Source organism: Microplitis demolitor, chromosome 6 (assembly GCF_026212275.2).
Source record: "Microplitis demolitor isolate Queensland-Clemson2020A chromosome 6, iyMicDemo2.1a, whole genome shotgun sequence".
NCBI classification, from domain to species: domain Eukaryota; kingdom Metazoa; phylum Arthropoda; class Insecta; order Hymenoptera; family Braconidae; genus Microplitis; species Microplitis demolitor.
The window spans coordinates 1,977,492-1,997,708 of NC_068550.1; the positions used below are offsets into that span (position 1 = coordinate 1,977,492).

At 31.8% G+C, this 20,217-nt stretch overlaps 1 protein-coding gene across 1 annotated transcript in view; it reads right to left on the bottom strand.

The window, feature by feature from the left end:
* Window positions 1-13,374: 13,374 nt before the first annotated feature.
* LOC103575764 (Krueppel-like factor 6) overlaps window positions 13,375-20,217 on the bottom strand; it is a 126,954-nt gene continuing 120,111 nt past the window's right edge. Inside the window, exon 6 of the mRNA XM_008555688.3 lies at window positions 13,375-15,906. Within this exon, the coding sequence (XP_008553910.1) occupies window positions 15,731-15,906 (176 nt within the window). The 3' untranslated portion in view covers window positions 13,375-15,730. The remainder of the gene's footprint in view (window positions 15,907-20,217) is intronic.

The window sequence follows — 20,217 nt, forward strand, 5'->3', positions numbered from 1 at the left end:
TTCAATTTAAATTACAATTAGTTCAACTAAATCAATTAATCACTGAACAGACTCAGCGTAGGAAAATAATATAAAAAGCTGGTGAAAATATTTAGCCTTGGTAACTTTAGTCGATCAAAGAAACAGAGAAAATGTGAAAGCAAATAGAAATTTTTTTTTTTTTTTTTTTTTTTTTTCAAAATAAAAGTATGTACAGAGATTTGAGAGAACAAAATGCCAGCAAAGGTTGACACTTGGTATTTTAACGGTAGCAATTCGTCGCTTACGATTTACACAGACAAATATTTTCCTTTGTGGTTACTTGCCATTTCCGTCGCGTCTCCTTTGCCCCTTTGACGAACAAAATCACGCTCTCGTACTATAAAATTTTTTTTATTACTTTAGTTTTTTTTATGTTTTTTATCTCACTCTCCCCGTGTCATTTTTCCGGCTGATCGTTTTAGGCGCGCGCGGGGCCCGTGTGACTATTGGCTGACAGTTGTTTTCCCCCAGAGCGTTGACATCCGTCGACACAGACGGGAAATTGAATTTCAGTCGCGTGTCAGCGTTCTCGCGACTTTCATCCCTTCCTATATGTTATATACTACTGTAATATATATATACATATATATATATATATATATATATATATATATATATATATAAACTCTTTCACTCTCATTCTCTTCTTCGTCCAGTACACTCTGCTGACTTCCTTCCTGACTCCCTTTGTCGTCAAAAATAACAGCGACTCCAGCGCCAAAAGCAGTAACAGCAGCAGTAACAGCAACAACAACAACAACAGCTACTGAAACAATTTCGTCGAGTCAGTAAAGTGAATAGGCAACTACATAGTTACTAAAAATAAAATAAATAATGTTATTATGCAACTGCCAGAAACAGAAAATAACCTGGAATTGAATACTTCGTAGTAAAAATAAATATTTAAAAATCCACTGATTCGTTATGAATTTTCCGTAGCATTAATAAATATTTACCGAAAAAATTAATTTATTATTCATAACGATTAAGTAATGCGATAATTATTATTCACTAACTCCATTAACAGAACCCACAATCCATTACATAGAGGAGGAAGTAAAGCCGCTAAATCTCTTGATATTAACATTCGTGTCTGTAATGCAATAGGTCTATCAACTTGGACTGTTTGTAACTGAGGTTTGAGGTACAGACAGAGAAATTGTCTCTAGCTTGAGGCTAAGCAAACCAGTATTTACCAGAGTATTGTGTAATATCTGATATAATATCTCGTCATACATCTCAATTATTCAATTATCCAAATTGATTATGGCTTTGAGATTTATGGATTAATTATTTGATAGTATGAGACATTAAATGCATTATTATTTTGTATTGTAACGTCTTGAAAGTTTGATAAGTGGAGAGTTGTATCTTTGGTTATGTATTATCCTCAGGCGATTTTCACGGGAACAAATGTGAAACGCCAGGAGCACAAGTTACAAGTTAACCCAGACATTGGTCGTCACTTGAGGAGTTCCTACATATATACTACTATAGATAGATAGATGTATCTATATGTATATATATATATATGTAGAAACGGAAAGTGCGGAGACTGTATGGGGTAGAGAGACCCTTAGGAGTTGAAATTTTGAAACCGCAAGCGTCTCCAATTCGCAGCGTCTCACACCTATACTCATTTGGTTTTCTCAGAACAAGAATCCAAGGCACAGACGAGATAAGACACGAGACACGACACTACTGTAAATTTCACCTTACTTACTAGATACCCCTCAAGAAGTAACACAACGATGCCAAGTCTCACTAGTCTGCAGGGTCCACAACAAAGCGTTTGAGAGTTGAGTTGAGTTGAGCTGAGTTGAGTTCGTCGAGTCGAGGGATAGATGATGGGTTGATGTGAGAGTGGACCGAGCACGAGCGAAACTCGGTCTATGTTGTTTGAAAGACCAGACCGAGGAGGTTAATCGACTCAAGAATAGTCCTTACACAACCACTTGAGACCAACTTTTTTTTGTTGAAAATATATACGTCTGTTCTCGATAGTTCGGACCACTGGTTTTGTACATCGGACACTTGTCATCCCTGGTTTATAAACTTTTACAATAGACAGCCTCCACCTTGAATAATCCTATTAAAAATAATTCTTACAATTTTTTTTCTTTCATTTATATAAAAATAGAAAAATTAATTTTCGAATTTTTATTAATTTTTGAAACTGCATTATTTTGTTCCATTATTTCAGTACAAAAAATACATATATATTATATATTTAAGTGATGAATTTCTGTAACAGACAATATTTCTCAATCAATATGATTGAGAGAGGATCGGTGACGAAGAACACGAGGAAACGCTCACCCCCTTATTAGTCCTCCTTTCAGTCTCGTTCTCTTCTTAAACCCAACTCGCAAGCAAGCCGGGTCTATCTCTCAGAGCAACAGCATCTCACAGTGAAGTGGGTAGTTAGGCTCGTATTGCATTTAGGCGACGTGCGGCATTAATTTATTATCCTGTCTCTTCTCTTGAGTAAGACTATGGCTCTTGCCTCCTGTTACAGGCGCTAAGGTAATTATAACTCCAGCCCTAGTACGACACGTGAAACTATGGAAAGCCAATCTAAAACCCATGGAGCCAGCGCCCGTCTTTCTCAAGCAGTGTCTTATTTTCTTATTCATACCTCCGTCTCTTATCTGTTCGATGGAGTATCCGAGCGTCCGCATCTCCTCCCATGTATTTCCGGCAACCCGCGATGCTTATATTCAATCGTCTGAGCTTTAAAATCTCAAAGACTAGTCCCGCTGTCTCATTATATTTCGTCCGGGGGTAGTTTCCTAGCAACCGGCTCACCAGCCCGGTCTTTTAAGATATTTCATGGCCATAATTGCCACTCGATGATATTAATATTCATTTTATATAACGTTACATCTTCAGCGGGCTCTAGTGCACTCAAAGTATTTTAATAAATTAAACTTTGTATAATTCGGAATTTATTTATAGATTTTTTCATTTAATTAATTAGCCTAATGTATGATGAATATTTTTATTACGACGTTAAAATATTTATCGAACACGACTACTATTTATTAACTCCTTTCAGAGTTAACTTTATTCTAGACAGGCATATTATTTATGGATCTTCCGGCACATGGATTTTCAAAATTTATGGCTACTTTAATATCCCAACTAATAAATAAATAAATAAATAAATAAATAAATAATAATATTTGGAGATAAAGGACTTAAATATCAGAAGACAATTACGATTTGACAAATGGGTAGAATGGGTCAACATCTCAGAGCTCAAAAACAGTGAGAAGTTTTAGGGTTGGCACGAAATATAAATGTTTTCTGTTTGTTATGATTTCTTCTAATCCAAATCTACTTTTAATCCAAGTCTACTTCATGCAATACTACTAAAAGTTCGGCAATAAAAAAATTGACTTGAAATTTTTTGTAGTAAACCCAAAAAAAATCTCGATCTATAAATGAAAAAAAAGGAAAAAAAGTTTGAACAAAGTATTTTTAAAGTACAATAGCGTCTGATCAGTAAGACCTAAGAAAAAACAAAGTTTGATTTCGTTGAAGCTCGTGTTGCTTTTTGGTCAACTGAGTTAGCAACAAAGTACGTGACTCTCCATCAAGATTCGGACTAGACATAAAAAACCTCATTCGCTCACTCTAATACTTTTTTATATTTTTATTCATTGGCCTCAATAACAAAAAAAAAAAATAAGAAAAAAGCATGAAGCCTCCAATATTATTCCGCAAGATATTTATTCGGCGTGTTTCGAGAGCAAGTACCAGGAGTTTGCCACAGCATGACCGCTTTCTCTTAACATAATTCCCTCGTCGAGGTGCCGAGGGTCCTCCATAATGCAAGGGTGGCGGTTGGACCGCATAAAAAATCTAGCTTACGGTTCCCAGAGCACATGAAACGTTACCAACCTCCTGGACCAACTCATACTCCAGTCTCGAGGCCCGAACCTCGCCTTCTCCGTGCTCCTGGTTGGCTAGACAAAATGAATACTGCCAAGCCAAGTAGACTAGCGTAGAGAACTCGGCCACGGTTGCGTTATTAAAGCGACATACGAGCTACCAAAACCATCTATTTCACCCTTGAAACTCATATACATTTTACCTCTATGAAAATCACCATTTTCTTAATTTACTGCTATATTCAATATATATTTAAATAACATTCAGTGTTAATTCAGTCAACTTGATATTCAATCATCAAATAAAATATATGAGCAAGGGGGAGGGGGGCATAATTAGCCTTTTAAAAAAGTAAAAAGTTTATTGAAAATTTTTTTTAAATATTAAGGGATGATTTTGTAGCTGAATTTAATGTCTGGAGCGAATTTTCTCAGTTAATCTAATTAAAGGAACCAAGAAAAGTTTAAACGAAGCAAAAAGTCGATAGATTTAAGTTTATAAACTCTGGATGCACTGAAGGTGGGTATCACATTCTCGATGGTCAGCGAGAGTTCATCAGAGCGGTTTTATTTGTAGGATGAGTATAGGGTGGGAAAACAAATCGGGTTCAAGAGGTTGAAACCCAAAAGCCCGAGACCAGAAAAGCAGAGAAAGGAGCACTAGACTGTTGGGAGAATACCGGCGTACCCAAGTGCGCGTTGTACACCCGGGGTATTAAATTACGCCCGGTCGAACAACAAGATTGCGGACGCCCAGGAGAGAAGAAAAGGAGACGTCCATTAGTTTTGCTGTTAAAGTATAAGAGAGATGCCGGTGGTATCTATCTTAGCGTGTGCTAAAGTAGGTTAGTCTCTTCCAATGCAACTGCTACTGTTACTGCTACTGCTGCTACTAGAGCCCTTGCTTTTGCTCTTCTACTTCACTCTTGGCATCCTACACAGTCAAAAATCTTCTTTCTTAACCGTAGTCGTATCATCCGTTTACACAACTTTCCACTTTTCTTTACAGTTCCAGCTCCAGACTGCTCTATATACTCGCTGAAGAAAACACTGTTGTAATTTTTTTGTTGTCAAGTGTCGGCGAAAGTAAAAAAATAAATGGCGGAGGTTGGAAGCTGGAGGTTGGAGGTTAACTTCTTTTGTAATATCGACGAATTTCATTGGCGTGGTATGGCCGTTGAAAAGGCAAAATAATTTTGTAAATTCCATCGTGCTTATCGGTCTTTAGGGAATGTCGAAGGGTAAGTACAGTATAGAGAAGGTTATAGATTGTTGAGTGTTGAGAATGAGAAAAAGAACGCAGATGAAAAGAAAATATCGAGTAACGTGCTATTCGCATACCTGCTAGGTGAGCTGTGGGAGGGCTAGAATTAAATTCCTCGGAGACACTTGAGTACGCGCAGTGGCTTTCGTTTCTTCCTCTTAAAACCCAGTCCACGTTGTCTATGTATATCTATGTATTGTGTAAAAATAGGGGAATGAAATAAGAGACGCAGAGAATAGAAAATGGAATATCTTCTTACCAAGTATTCTGATATTGAAAACTTTTAAATTCTAATACATAAATATCGAGGTAAATCTATTTTTCACTAGTATTATTGAGAGTTTAATAAATTAATTCGGGTAATTGGAATTTTATTTTTTGTCTCTTTTGCTGGTTACTTACGAAAATGCTTTCAGACTATGGCTCACCGATTAAACGACTTCTTGGGTGCAGGAGAGCAGGGAGAGAAGGAGAGCTGTAGGAAGGAAGCCGTTTAGGTTGGTTTTATCCCTTCGCTGGCCATGGCTATATTTTTTCACGGTTTGCTGAACTCCGTGAGAAATCGCCATCCTTCTTGGCTCCTCGCTATCTTAAAATCCTTTTTAACCCTTGCGCGCGATTTCGCTTTAAAAGAAGATAAAAAATTATATTTTTTTTTAATCGTGAAAACACTCGAGATAATATTTAATTAATATTATTTTTTATCCAGAAATATCCTTAATCGCGGATTTCTTAATATTTGATATTTCCTAACTGTAAAATATGAAATTTTCATTCAAGAATAAAAAACTGCAGGATATCTCAAGAAATTATTTTATTCCTAGAATGATTTCTCCAAAGCTTTTTAAACTTCAATTTAGACATAAAATACTGAAAATAGTATTTTATTATTTTCAAAGCTCGAAGAGATTATAGTACGCTCACTAGCGTACGTATAAATATATGTATATGTGTATGTATATATATATATATATATATATACATAGAAATTTCCCAGCAAGTGCAGTTCACTGTTTCGTTAAAGCCCGCAACATTGCCAAGTGAAGTATTCATCTCGCAGCAAGTTTACGGTGGTCTTGTTGCTGGCATTTCATCCACCCTCGACATTATACTCAGCTACTTTGGCATCTTCTGTTTCTTTCGTAAAATACGCTGCTGGATGACAGTCTGAACCAACTGATTTAAGACTCTGTGATGCGACAGACGTCTACGTAATCATCAAGGAAAATCTTATCAGTAAAGTCTCCAAGGTGAAACAAACGCATTCATCAATCCGCCTTGTGCCTTCTGCTCTCCGCCTTCCACCTTTCGCTTCTCTACCTTTTCAATTTAATTTATCTCAGCCCTCATAAAATGTTTCAATAAACACAAAAACCAATTACCAACTACAAATCATTCAATAAATAATAACAATTTAACGTGACATCAAAGTATGCAAGAGAAATGTTTGAACAGTTTCAAATTGAATAAACATGATAATTATTTTCGGTAAAACGTTTCATAATGAAATATAAAACTACATGTTTAATGGCTTCATATTGCTGGTCAACAACTCATTACATTTCAAATTGGTGAGATTATTACTGCAGCAATTAATACTCTGGAAATTTAAATTTCTCTCATTAGATTTCATTGTTGACAATAAATATCACAAGTTATAGTTTTCCACTCTTTTATAGTATTTTTATCTCTCGTTAATCTACTAACGATTATTTTATTAATTCAGCATATCAACGTCTCCCCAATTACAGTATTTTCTACACGGGGAAAATTATTTAATAGTTTTGACTCATTAATTGTGAGTAAAACTGGGCCTGGATGAATAATTACTCTTACGTTTCAAGATAATTTTTAATAATGGGGTAAAAATCCCCAATTTCGAGTAATTTTTAAATAAAAAAAGAGTAAAAAATAAAACAATGGGCATCAGTTTTCATTTTCTCTAAATTCTGGGGCAAGTTTTTCCAAAAAAGTATCTCCATGTAAATTTTATTTTATTTTCTACTAACAAATTATACTTTTTAATAATAACAAGTCCAAAAGTTATGACTTACCTTCAGAAATCACTAAATAAATTTATATAAATAAATTTTCAATTTTATCTAAAACATTTCCAAAGATTCTAATCCGACTGGACATAGGACAGCATCTATTGATAATTTTACTTCCTATGAGTTGTAAAAAATTTAAAATCTTTTGGTTTTTTCTATGCAATAAAAAATTATACTTCCCAATAAAAATGAATAAATAATTAAATATTTAGGGAATCAGGTGTCAGGTGTTAGGTTTTATGTTTATATTAACAAGACATTTTTTTTATTTATTTAATATTTTTTATTTAAATCAGATATCCTGTATTTTTTTGACATTTCTTTTCTTAGTCTTTGTTTTGTTCATTATCACCATTCGTTCATAATATACACTCACACTAAAGTATCACTCATTAAAGCTTCAAAGAAGCGTACGAAGCGACGAAAAATTAATAGCTATCAAATTATTTAAGTAATTAATTAATAAACCAATTAATAATAATAATAATAATAATGATTCGCGCTAGTTTGAATTAGCGAAGCGGCGGGTCGGCGTACGCTTACATTTTAATTAAACATATATATATATTTTACTTTATACATATACATCTGAATTTATGAAAGCCAAGTAACTCGTACACGTGTACTTGCTCGGTACGACATCTCAAAGCATATTACCACTTATATAACAAAGATAGAGATGATTGATCAAGTGAATTACTAATTCATGATATAATATAATAGACAACTTAAATTTTATTATATCATTATTATTACTGTCATAATTATATAATACAATATATAATATATTTATAGACATAAGTTACTCTGAGAAAAGTAATAGTTAATTTTAACTTTTATTTTACTCAATTAAATAATTTATTTAATTACTGCCGACCCAAACACTGAATTCTTCAATTTTTTTTCCATAATTAAAATTTTCCTATCTAACTTATAGGAGTATGACAATTTAGTGGTAATTAAAAATCGTTAAAATAATAATTTTTTACTTAAATTGTCAAGTTGTCCCTTAAATTTTTTTTTTAATAAATATATATCTATATATATATAATGTTGTCAAAAATTATAAATTTATTTTCGATAAATTTTTGGCGTTTAAAGAGAGAAAGAGGAAATTTAATGCGGAAGAACAAGTATATTATTTAAGCTTACTTTAGGTACTCGTTGAATGACAATCAGTAGACAGATAAATTAATTCATTAATTAATAACATATAGTACAGATATTAAGTCTAATTAAATTTATTTCTGTACACAAAAAAAAAAAAAAAAAATGAAAAGAGTAAAAGAATACGATTTATGACTTCAGTTAATAATTAATATTCTGGTCAGTAATTAATATTAAAATTAACACAAAATAACTAACATTCAAGTTTTATTTTGTTATTTTTTATTTCTTAGTAATTACTTTTTACATATAAGTTTGATTTTTATTTTTTTTTACTTTTAATTAATACATTTTCTCGTGATATTGCATTGCATCAAATTATGCTTGGCTTTTTATTATTATTTTTACATTCGTCTACATACTTTCATCCATATAAATATATATACTCATATATATTTATATATAATTTTTAAATTCATTCTCGAAACTATTCTACAGCATCCGCTCGCATACATATTTATATATCTATAACATGACTAACATACACTTTTTTTTAATACGCTTGCAGTTAATTACACTTATAATTATAATGTAAAATAATTTTTAAAATGATTATTATTATTATTATAACTATAATTGTAATTATTATTATTAATATTAATATGATTTAATATTATTTTTCGACGAGTACCTAGCAAGAGAATGCGAGAAGTTGAGCAAAATTTTTATTTATTGTTATTTGTGTTGAAGATTTGGTTTTTAATTTTTCAAAATAATTTTATAGAGGATTTGAAAGTAATACTTTTTTTTTTTAAGTCATTTGATTTTATAAGAATCATATCTTATTTGTATATTTCGGTTGAATATATATTTTTTTAAAAATAAACTTTGACAATATTTATAAAAAAATTTTTGAACAAAAAATTATATATAAAAATATTTAAAAATTTTTGAGTAAAATAAAAATTAAAAAAATAAACAAATATTGCCTAAAATATACAAATATATGAAATAAAATTAAAACTATATATAAAAATAAAATCAATATTAAATTATAACAAAAAAAAAATGTCATATATTAAAATATAATTAACACTTAATTAAAATAATTAATAAAAATTTCTATCAATTAATAAATTCGACCAACATATTATAAAAATATCAAGATATAATTCTTATAAATACAGAACTCAAAAAAAATTTCTATATATGTTTAAAAATAAAGTAAATCTGTGCAGCTAAAAAGCAAAAAAAAATGTATTCCAAATTATAAACAAACCAAATATTATATTTTGCCAAACGCTCACATTCTCGTTCGATTAATCTCCCATTCACGCCTTGTCGCAGCAAATCTCACATAAATCTTATTTTTCCAATACACTTTGTAAAAAATATTATTAAACAGCTCAACTATAGTTTATTATTTTTGAATCATGTATGCCAGTTTTATAATCTCTGTGAAATTTCTACAATTATATTCACAATTATACAAATAGAGATATCAATGAACAAGGTACGGAATTGTGGTATACGAGAATTGTAATCGGACTTATATTTTTGTTGTTTTATTTATTTTTTCGTCTGCACATTTAATCTGTCAGTCGCCCATGCGCTCTATATTAGTGACCAAAAAGAATTTTCGAATCGACATTAATGTTAAATATTAATTTAATTTTTTTTTTTTTTTTTTTTTTTTCATTTTTTTTCATTTAATTATTTTATTTCGCATTCAGTATTCAATATTAGTCAATGCCGGTATAAAATCCCTAAAAACACTAGCCTACTCTTTTAAATGGTATTCGAATGAAATTTTATAAACTACTAATGGAAACGTCTCGCGAGTCTTATGTCTGCATTCAAATCCGAGTTTTCTCATCTACACTAATATAAAAAAAGTCAGACAAGTAAAAAGTAAAAAATAAATAATAAAATGTAAATCGAAAGGGATTCGTATAAAAATCCAATGTTTATGTAATTTTTTTTATCATAACATCGAAAACGCACGTCTTATTTACGGAATTCCTATGGCATGGCAGATTTGAAATCTCGGAAATTGCGATCCGCGGGTTCTAGTTCGAGAATATCGATTAGGCCTGGATATATCAATATAATCCGCCGGTCGGATTGATCGATTTTGTGTCTCGACTCTCGAGTCAACGGAATGCATTTTTCTCCAATGGAATTTTTCAGCTCTGATAAAAAAAAATCTATCTCTCCGCTCACCGAATCCTTATTTTTCATACCGGGTCCCGTGCTAAGATTAAAATGCTACATATTTTCCTCTTTCATTTTTTATATATATATAAGTATATATTTAACACCTCCCCTTCTTCATATACTTAGAGTCCGTCAGTACAGCTTTAGCCATTTCCGATACTCTGCTGATTTGCACGATAATTTTCACAGTTCACTTATTTTTTAAGCCAGCTCCGTAAAATCCTTTCCATTTTTTATCCTCCAAATATTCCAGCTATTTTGTTTATTATTATTTTAATGCAAATATACAGTAATTTAAATATAATATATAATTTAATTAAAACGGGAGGACGGACGCCTAAAGTTACATTGCGCCCTGTTGATTTATTAACTCGTTGCACGTTTTCAAATATTTTTTTACAAGTCTTAAATGCCAAAGGTCACTTTTTAAAAATATAGGTATCTCCATTCAAACTACCGAATTCATTCCTCAGATCACTCTCAATTCTTTTACAACATTTCAAAATTCACATTTGCCATTCACAGTAAAATATTTTTCATAATTGTGTCATAATTTTTTGCAGATAATATTTCAATGTCTAAAAATTTTATTTGACTGATAATTTTAACATTTATCTGTGTTAATTTTTTTTTTTACACACATGAGATATGTTAAAATAATATTTAAATTTATCTAGACCGTAGGGTAGTGTGGATAATATTCAAATCCAAATATTATTAGTCGATTTCAAAATTTAATCGGATAAATAAAAAAATTCATATAATTTAGAAACTTTTGAATTTAAATTACAAATTCCAAATTTTTTTTTTAATAAATTTACGAATAATCGAGATTTTGAATCGAATATTAATATTTAAATTTCCCTCCTTTTTTTCCCAAGACTGGTGTTAATTTTGACGTAAAATTTTTCACTGCGCTCCCCATTTAATGTCCTCTACGAAAATAATAAATCATAATAACGATAATAATTTGCTAATTTTCACTCGCTTAAAATTATCACTTCAGCTTTATTATTTTGTTACACTGTCACTTTCAAAAGTACTAGCCGTAAATTAGCCATTTTTGTTGACCCATAATTTCGTTGATTTTGGATTTTACCACTTGCGCACATCTACACTATCTTAATAATACCTTAACACTAATACTAACAGTATATATTAATATATATCATGATACAATTATATGTCTCGTGCTAACAAGACCTTGAGACTTTATTTTTCCCAAATAAATACTCACTATTTATATTATTTTACTTTTCATTTGTTTGTGCTCACCTAACATCTGACACTGTACACATAATTAAATTATAAATATATTTACATATGCATTCAAATAGTTGCAATTATCATTTATAATAATAATAATTATTACTATTACTATAATGTTAGTGGTTTTAACTTTTGGTAGAGAAACGATACGGCATTTAAGCATTTGTTTTTATTTGGAAATACTTAGTGGTTTTATTTGCCTATTTATACCCTCTGTAACCATAATCACTAGTAATCCATGAAATTACATCACATATTAATCGGCCATTCATACAAACTTTATTATATTTTTTTTTCTTTTTTCATATTTTTATTTAAATATATTAAGTGTCTAGCTAATTAACTAACTGCTATGTATTTAATAAATTTAAAAATGATCAATAGTTGGAAATAATTTACAATGAAATTTTCATTGTCAATTCCTTAATATTATCACGTATTATTTATATAATTTTAAGAAAATGAAACCGGGCGTTAACCAGCTTTTAAACTCCATATAAACCGGATTTATTATATTTTCGTTAGATTGTGGCCGTTGATAAAATAACGCGTTGTAAAATTTATCTCGGACCGTCGACGATGCTGGAAAAAATTATAGACGGAGAAGAGAGAGGGTGGACGGGAAAAAGGGAATTGAAGGTAAAAGAGAAGGCTGTCGTAGGCGACGCGTCGTGGCCGGAAGTGCCGAGCGAACAATTTCCTGGTGTTCTTTGTCGGTGGGAATTGTGAGATGGTTGGCTCTTGTGGGGAAAATCGCGTTTGTGGAAACTCAAGAGGGAGATTGTGAAAGGTGAGTTCAAGGGTAGCTGAAGGGGTTGGGAATGGGGTTGGGGTTGGGATGGAGAGAAAGGCGAAGCTAGAAAGAGAGTAGAGAAACGCGAAACTCGGTGATGAAAAACGTTCTTTGAAAAACGGTTCAGAGCCTCTACAAACTTGGATCTCGATTGGCGAATGGTGCAAAAGTGTTTACCACTCATGCCGGGAAAGGAGGATACGGAATAAGAGAAATGTTTCTACTGCCTTTACCGTTTTACTATTTTTTTTTTTTTTTCGTTTCTTTTCTTTTCTTTCGTCTTCATCCCACTTCATTTACACTCGCTTCAGCTCTTGTTTCTCGTTTACCAAAATGTATATATAAATATATATATACATCTATATATATTTACTCTTGCGTAAATGGCTGTGAAAATCGTCAGAAATATAGAAGCGTTCAATGCAAAAAAGTAAAACAAACAGATAACAAAACAATAGAAAATAAAAAAAGATAAAATTGAACGATAGAAAAAAAAATAATTAAAAATTAATTTATCTTTGAAACGAGGATTCTTATCATCGGTTGGCTAAAATGAAATAAAACAAAGCGTATTAAAATAATATTTTATAATGCAACAGGTATTTTTAAGTGAAATAAAATACCATTGATGTGTTTTTTCGATAGAATAAAATTTATTTTATTTTATTGAGAAAATTAAAAAATAAAATAACAGCTTGGAATAAACTTATTTATCATTATCATTTTTTTCTTTTTTTAAGTTTATTTTATCGTTAAATATTTATTTTACTTGTTCGTAATTAATTTAAAAATTTATATAATCGTGAAATATTTTTAGCCAACCTAATTATTACATAATACATTATTTTTTTTCTCGTATATATTAATTATAATTATTATAATAATTACTTTTATTATTAATAATAATTCATAATTTATAATTTATAATATTTAATAGTATTATAAACTGACTCATTTTTTGATATATATTACGCACATTAATTATAATAATAATTTTAATTAAAAAATTTATATACTTTTTTTTTTTTATTTTTTTTTTCTTATGGAAGGAATGAAAATTGGTACAAAAGTCTCGTTGACGGTCCGGGAAAATTAAACAATCGCTCGGCATAAATCCTTATCAGTATTTACCGTTCGAATAAATCCGTCGACAAAAAATAAATCGCGAATTTAAAATTTATAATAATAATAATTACAATAATAATAATAATAGTAATTTCAGCCTCAACTCTGCTCGAGCTTACGACAAATTGCGATACAAATGGCAAGATTCCCGCTAAGCGAAAGCGTAATTATTAAATGTAATTCCATTTATCGATTGTGCATTTATCGGGATTTTAAAAGTAACTGGTGTCCTCCGCCCGGCACCGCAATTAATATTTTTTTTTTTTAATTTTTATTTTTTGTTAAAATATGGCTATCAATAAGACTTTTGCTTAATACGCTTGATATCATACACACATTAACCTTAAGTTTTAAATATTTATCTCTTTGCCTTCCTTTAAATTAATAAACTCATTTAATTATATCATTTTTTCATTAAATACCTACATCATTCTTCATTACTTAAGACTACAATTATTAAATTGTGAAATGTGGTAACAAATAATGAAACATTGAAAAAATTGCACGATATACAAACTCAGTAATTGCTCTGGCTCGTTAATTTATCATTTATTTACTTACTTAATTTATTAATCATTTACTTAGTCTACGTATCAGTCATCCTTCGCGTTACATTTCTAATTAATTTGTAATTTATTTTTCTATACGAACGCGAGTCCATTCATACCTTAACGTTATAACATTTTACTACTTGTTTACTTTACTTTATTTTTAATATATATTTATATTTTTCATTAATCATTAATTTAACCTTTCACACATTTACAAACTACATATTTATCATCTACATGTATCAATTAATTTATTTGGCCACTGAACATCATTTAGATTTAAGTCCTCTGTCGTCATTATAAAATCATCGAAAAATTACAAACTAGAAATTAGTGACGATCTCTCAGTAAATCTCATTTGCTTATATATTTTTCATTAGCTAATTTTATACAATTAACTCAATCTATTTATCTCAAATTCGTACTAATTTATTTAAATTTATCTAAACAATAGCATCGTTCAATAAATCAAGATAACATTTTTTAGCTTTCAATTCAATCAATTTTTTTCGTAGCACCGAGGATCCAGACAAGGCTCCAATAATAATAATAATAATAATAATATCAATAATAATGATCATAATAATAATTGCAATAAAAATCAATTTTATTTGATAATATGCATCTTAATATACGAACGATGCATTAATTTCCTAAGAAAATTTACCTAATTTCGATCTAATTTTTCCTAATATCTCGTTGCGTTCCTCGTTGTCATCGATACTTGTTCTTATATATTTACTTTTTTATAATTACGACGCCGGTATGTCGTCATCATAATACATATTTTATTGGCAGTGGTTTAACGTGTCTCAAAATAAATATATATATATATATATATTAATAATAATAAAAATAAAAATATAAATCTTGTTCGTGGCTGATTTAGAGACAGTTTAAAACATCTCAGCACTTGATCACAATTTTTTGTCTTGCCACCAAGATGTTAATTAATAATAATAATAATAATAATAATAATAACTATAACTATAATTAAAAATAATAATAATAATAATTTTAAAAAATCGTAAAATCATTAATGAGTAAAAATAAAAATTTGTCTCGGGGCTTGACGACTAAAATACTCGGACAGATGTCTTAGCGGCAATGAAGTAAAAACAAGTAAGATGAACTTGGAAGCAAGGAAGTTGGAAGTTTATAATGTACGAGAGAACTTGTCGACTAATTCCTTTCATTTATTAATATTTAGTTATATTTTATTTAAATCCTTCGGCTAGGCTAGTTCGTTCCGTAACGTTGACGAAGATGATAGCGACGACGATGTAAAGAGGATTGCCATAATGCCAGAGAGCATGGCATGCATTTAAATAAATTCTTGCTCACTGATCACACACTTGGAAGTGGGGGTGGTGTTTTTTTTTTTTTTTTTGTTATTTATTTATTATTTTTTTTTTTTGTATGAGAGACTGAGTGGATTAGACGTGTCTCTTCATATGTAGAGCTAAGTGATCGCTGCGCGAAAAACACCGATCACAGTGTCGACATTTGAATGGTTTAGCTCCCGTGTGCTTGCGGTAGTGACGTGTCAGCTCATCTGAACGGGCGAATCGCCATTCACATCCTTCCCAACTGCATTTGTATGGTTTTTCACCTAAAACACACATCAGAATATTTTTTTTTAAATTTTAATATTTGCTTCTAATTTCGGATATTAAATTTTTAACTTCCATATAATAAATTATTTTAAATTTATCTCTAATTATTCAAACTAATCAACGCTGTACAATTTATTTGTAATTGCAAATGATTTATTAACTTCTAATTTTCGGTCGATGGCAATTAAAATAAGTAATCAATGAACGTAATTTTTTTAAACCTAATTTCGAATATCCTAAGACAGGACTTTAAAAAAAATAATTATTTTAATTCCTGTTCAATTAAAAAAAAATAATAGAAGATTAAAGTAATTAAAAATTTTTTAGTCGTATAAGCTGAGGACTGACAAAGCAGAAGTTTAAAACAGTTTATTGACTGAAATTTAACGTGCCGAAAAAAAAAAATAAAAAAAAGTTCGGTCATAATGTCGCGAAAATTAAAATAAATATTGTTGTATAACACGAGGGGTTTGATGTGCGGACTTTTGGTTTTAACGAGATATTTTTTAATTCCCGTGTCTATTATTAACTTGTAAATAATGATAATAATAATAATAATAATGTATTCAAGCATTATGAAAGGCGGGCTGACGTTGATGAGGTGACGCGGTAGCGTAGAGAGGAGACAATGTGGGGTTACCACCTGTGGCGCGATGTTACTGAGGTTAACAAGCCGCGTTGGGGGTTATTGCGAGGGTTGAGTGAACGATTGCAATTTCCTCGGGAAAAGGACAATGACTAAGAAACAAGAGAGAAGATGATAAATATTAGCTACCGAGACCAGAGATGGCACTGTCGTGATCATCAACCAGCCCCTGGCAACTCTTTTTTCATGTCATTTCATTTCGGGGTTTTTTTTTTTTCCTCTTTTCGTGTCTCTTGGTGCACTTTACTCATACATGCATGTATGCGCACTGAGAAATAGGTTCACGTTGAATCCATTGATCTAGACGACGTGTGTTATTTCATCCGTTTTTAGAAATAAAGGTAAGAAAATTGGAAAATTCCTATCTGCGCGACAGCCTCAACATCCCCGAGCGTTTTTCGTCTACGATAATAAGACGAACGAGTGTAAAAACACTTGTACCCTACAAGTATAAATACATGTTATAATATATATGGATATATATATATATATAGGTGTATGTATATTTTGTAAAAATACCGTCACGAAGGGGAAGAAATTTATGTCGCTGTTTGTTTAACCCTCGAGTTGTATCGTTTGTATCATTTAAACCAACAGTCTTGGGTTCGTCTCTCCTCCTCATTCTTCCCGGTCTTATTCTTCTTTCAGTCATTGCTTCTCAAGTTTGTATGCCACCAACTCTTCTTCCAAAGAGAATATATATGTATAGATATACATATAGCTGAGTAAGAACGACGGCGACAAATCCAACAAGAACGTGGTGCGGCATAACCAAATTCCACCTCATTCATCCCGTCGGCATACCACCACCCGCAAGTAGAAAATTCCTCTACTCGCGACTTTACGGACGGCGACACATGAGATAAGAGCTGAGAGCGAGATCCCAAAGACGGTGAGGAAGAAGAAGAATAAGGCGAGCAGAGTATAAGAAGTAACCTCTATCTTGTTGAACCCGATGGTACGCCAGTGCAGCTTTTATCCTCCCTGTCTTCTTATTACCCTTCGGCGGGAAAAAGAGAAATGACAACGACTTACAATGCTCAATGTAGTAGTGAGCTTGAGTCTAAACTCCCTCGCGGCAGAGAATTACTACAGCAGAAGCTGAAGAAGCACCAGAGCTGAGTAAAGGACGAGTCGAGCGAAAGGGGATTTATTTCTTCCAGGCAATAGAGATTCGCCTGCGCAAATGGCCGAGCATGCACTTATTTCTACCCTCTTTTTCATTCTACCTCGCTCACTCCCTTTTTTATTTTTTGCATTTTTTTTTTGAATTTTTTTTCCCGGGACTAAATCGAAAAATAAAAAAACCACTGACTGCTTTGTACAATCAATTGCCGAGGTTTTTAACGCTTCACGCTCATTCCAACTTTTTCGAGTGATGAAAAAATGAAATAAAAAAATGAATTGAATTTATTCATCGTGGAATGAATAATTTAACGGGAACAATGTGCAACGCGGATGCACATCGCGATGTCTCTACTCCGGATGTCACGGATTCGCATTCACGCACGGAAGCACTTGTGGGGGATGGTCATTCATTTCTTCATACATGTCTACATACACCCACACACATCTACTGTATTTTCGTCTCCATATCTATATACACATATACTTATATGCTTAAGTGGTTAAAAGCACAAGTGGTCTGCATAACAGGCCTTGCACGCACATTTCATACCCAAGTCCGAGCGATGGTTATAAGCAAGCCCTAATATAACCTTGTATGTGCATAAAGTCGTATTGCTTGACCTTGAATCGTCTCTTTATGAGAGCCTTAAAATAGTTATGCGGAAAAAATAACCAAAAGTTAGAAATTCAAATTGACATTTGACCCCAGTTATGCAAAATTATTTCGCCAAAGGAATGCATAAATAAACAAGTACCCGGTTTTTATTGAGCATAATTAGATTAATTTTGAAAAATATATTGTGGCAATTTAGGACATTCATTAATCATTCAAAAAATAAACTTTCAGTCCTTATTACATTTTATTTCATAAATATAATTTTAAAGCAAAGTATGAATGATGAATTTCAGCGCTAGACTTTCTCAGGCGTATAAAATTGATGGGATTTTTGTGTGAGAAAAAAAAAGCAAGCTCAAGAAAAGGTTATTTTGGGTGCTACGAGTTGTGATCGGACACGACCTGGCGCCCGGAGTCTAAGTCAGAGAGAGGTGTATTACGTCGATATGTCAGTCTGTTGGAGCAACGCGTGCTCGTCGTCTTTGCATTTTATTAAGTTTGCCGTCGTGCCGTCACGATATAGCTTTTCCAAGCAAGCCACCTTCCCCACGTCTTTCGTCTTATCATCCCCTTTCACCTTTTACCCCCGTCATCTGTCCCGTGTATAAAAGACTCTCCTTTTGCGTGTGTGTCAACACAGACCCTTTCCTTCTCTTATCCGCATTTACGAACGCGTGTGACTAGGACTGGAATTTATCCCAAAGGTTTCGGTCAATACTAGTAAAAAAGGCTAAAGCCTGTTCTCATATACAACACGTGCCTGCTGACGCTGTTATACATCCAAAAAAACTAATAACTCAAGACTTTACTTTCCATTTTTTACAACGAAAACAGTAACAGTAATAATAATAATAATAATAATAATAATAATAATAATAACAGTGATAGTAATACCCAAAAGTTTTACAATCATTCCCACCAAAATACCATCTTACTGTTGATTAAATTTAAATCTAACATTCTTGTAACTCGAATTCATCTTAGATCCACACCAACAAAATTCTATTTCAAAAATTTAAAATCGTTTTCCTCGGGAACAAAATGCGCTTTCTGTTCAGATCAAAGCCAACCCGCTATCACAGTAAGCGAGAACAATGGCCTCGGGAATGGAATTCCACGACTGAAAGTCTCCAGTAATTGGAAATCTCTCTACCGACGTAACGTCTACGTCGTCTAGCTTGTCAGGATAGTCACGAGTAGATCAATAGTCTGCTTTTTTTATACTCAAACTTGTATTTATCCATTGACTTTTTTATTTTTATAACAATTCGTGGAACCGCTGTAAATAATTTATGGGATAACTTAAGGGATATTAACGATGTAATGTAAAACCGCATTAATTTGTACGTCAAACGATATGGGGGGAATTAATAATTTGTACGGTGTATTAAGGGCGCACCGACGCTTGCCGTCGAAGTATGTATATATTATATCTATATATTTATTTAGTAGATGAGAAGAGATATATTGTCGGGAGAAGAATGGTTTGAGGGTACTCTTACGTATTGTGGCATCGTAGTCAGGATGGAATTCATAACAAAGTAATAATCACCATACCCCGGGTATTCTAAGCTCCGTATGCATAATCCTCGAGTGTAGTTAGCAGTTCTGCTTAACGATCCGCGTGAGCACAAGACGCAATCCAAATGTGTCCTCACTATATAATACATCTTTTGGTTTCTATCCTTATTACCTGGTTTCCATATTCGTTTGTGTGTATGTGCGTATGCGTATGGGTGAATTTCCATGTGTGTGGGTAAGTGTGTGTGTGTTTCTTTAGGATGAAAATCAAGTAGTAGTGACGCGACAAAAAGGCCGGAGAGGATAGGATAGTAAAGCTAGGCAGTGGAATGAGACGAGGACTTTGGAGTATGAGAGACGCTAGAGAATGGCATCAGAAGGGTTGGGTTCGTTAAT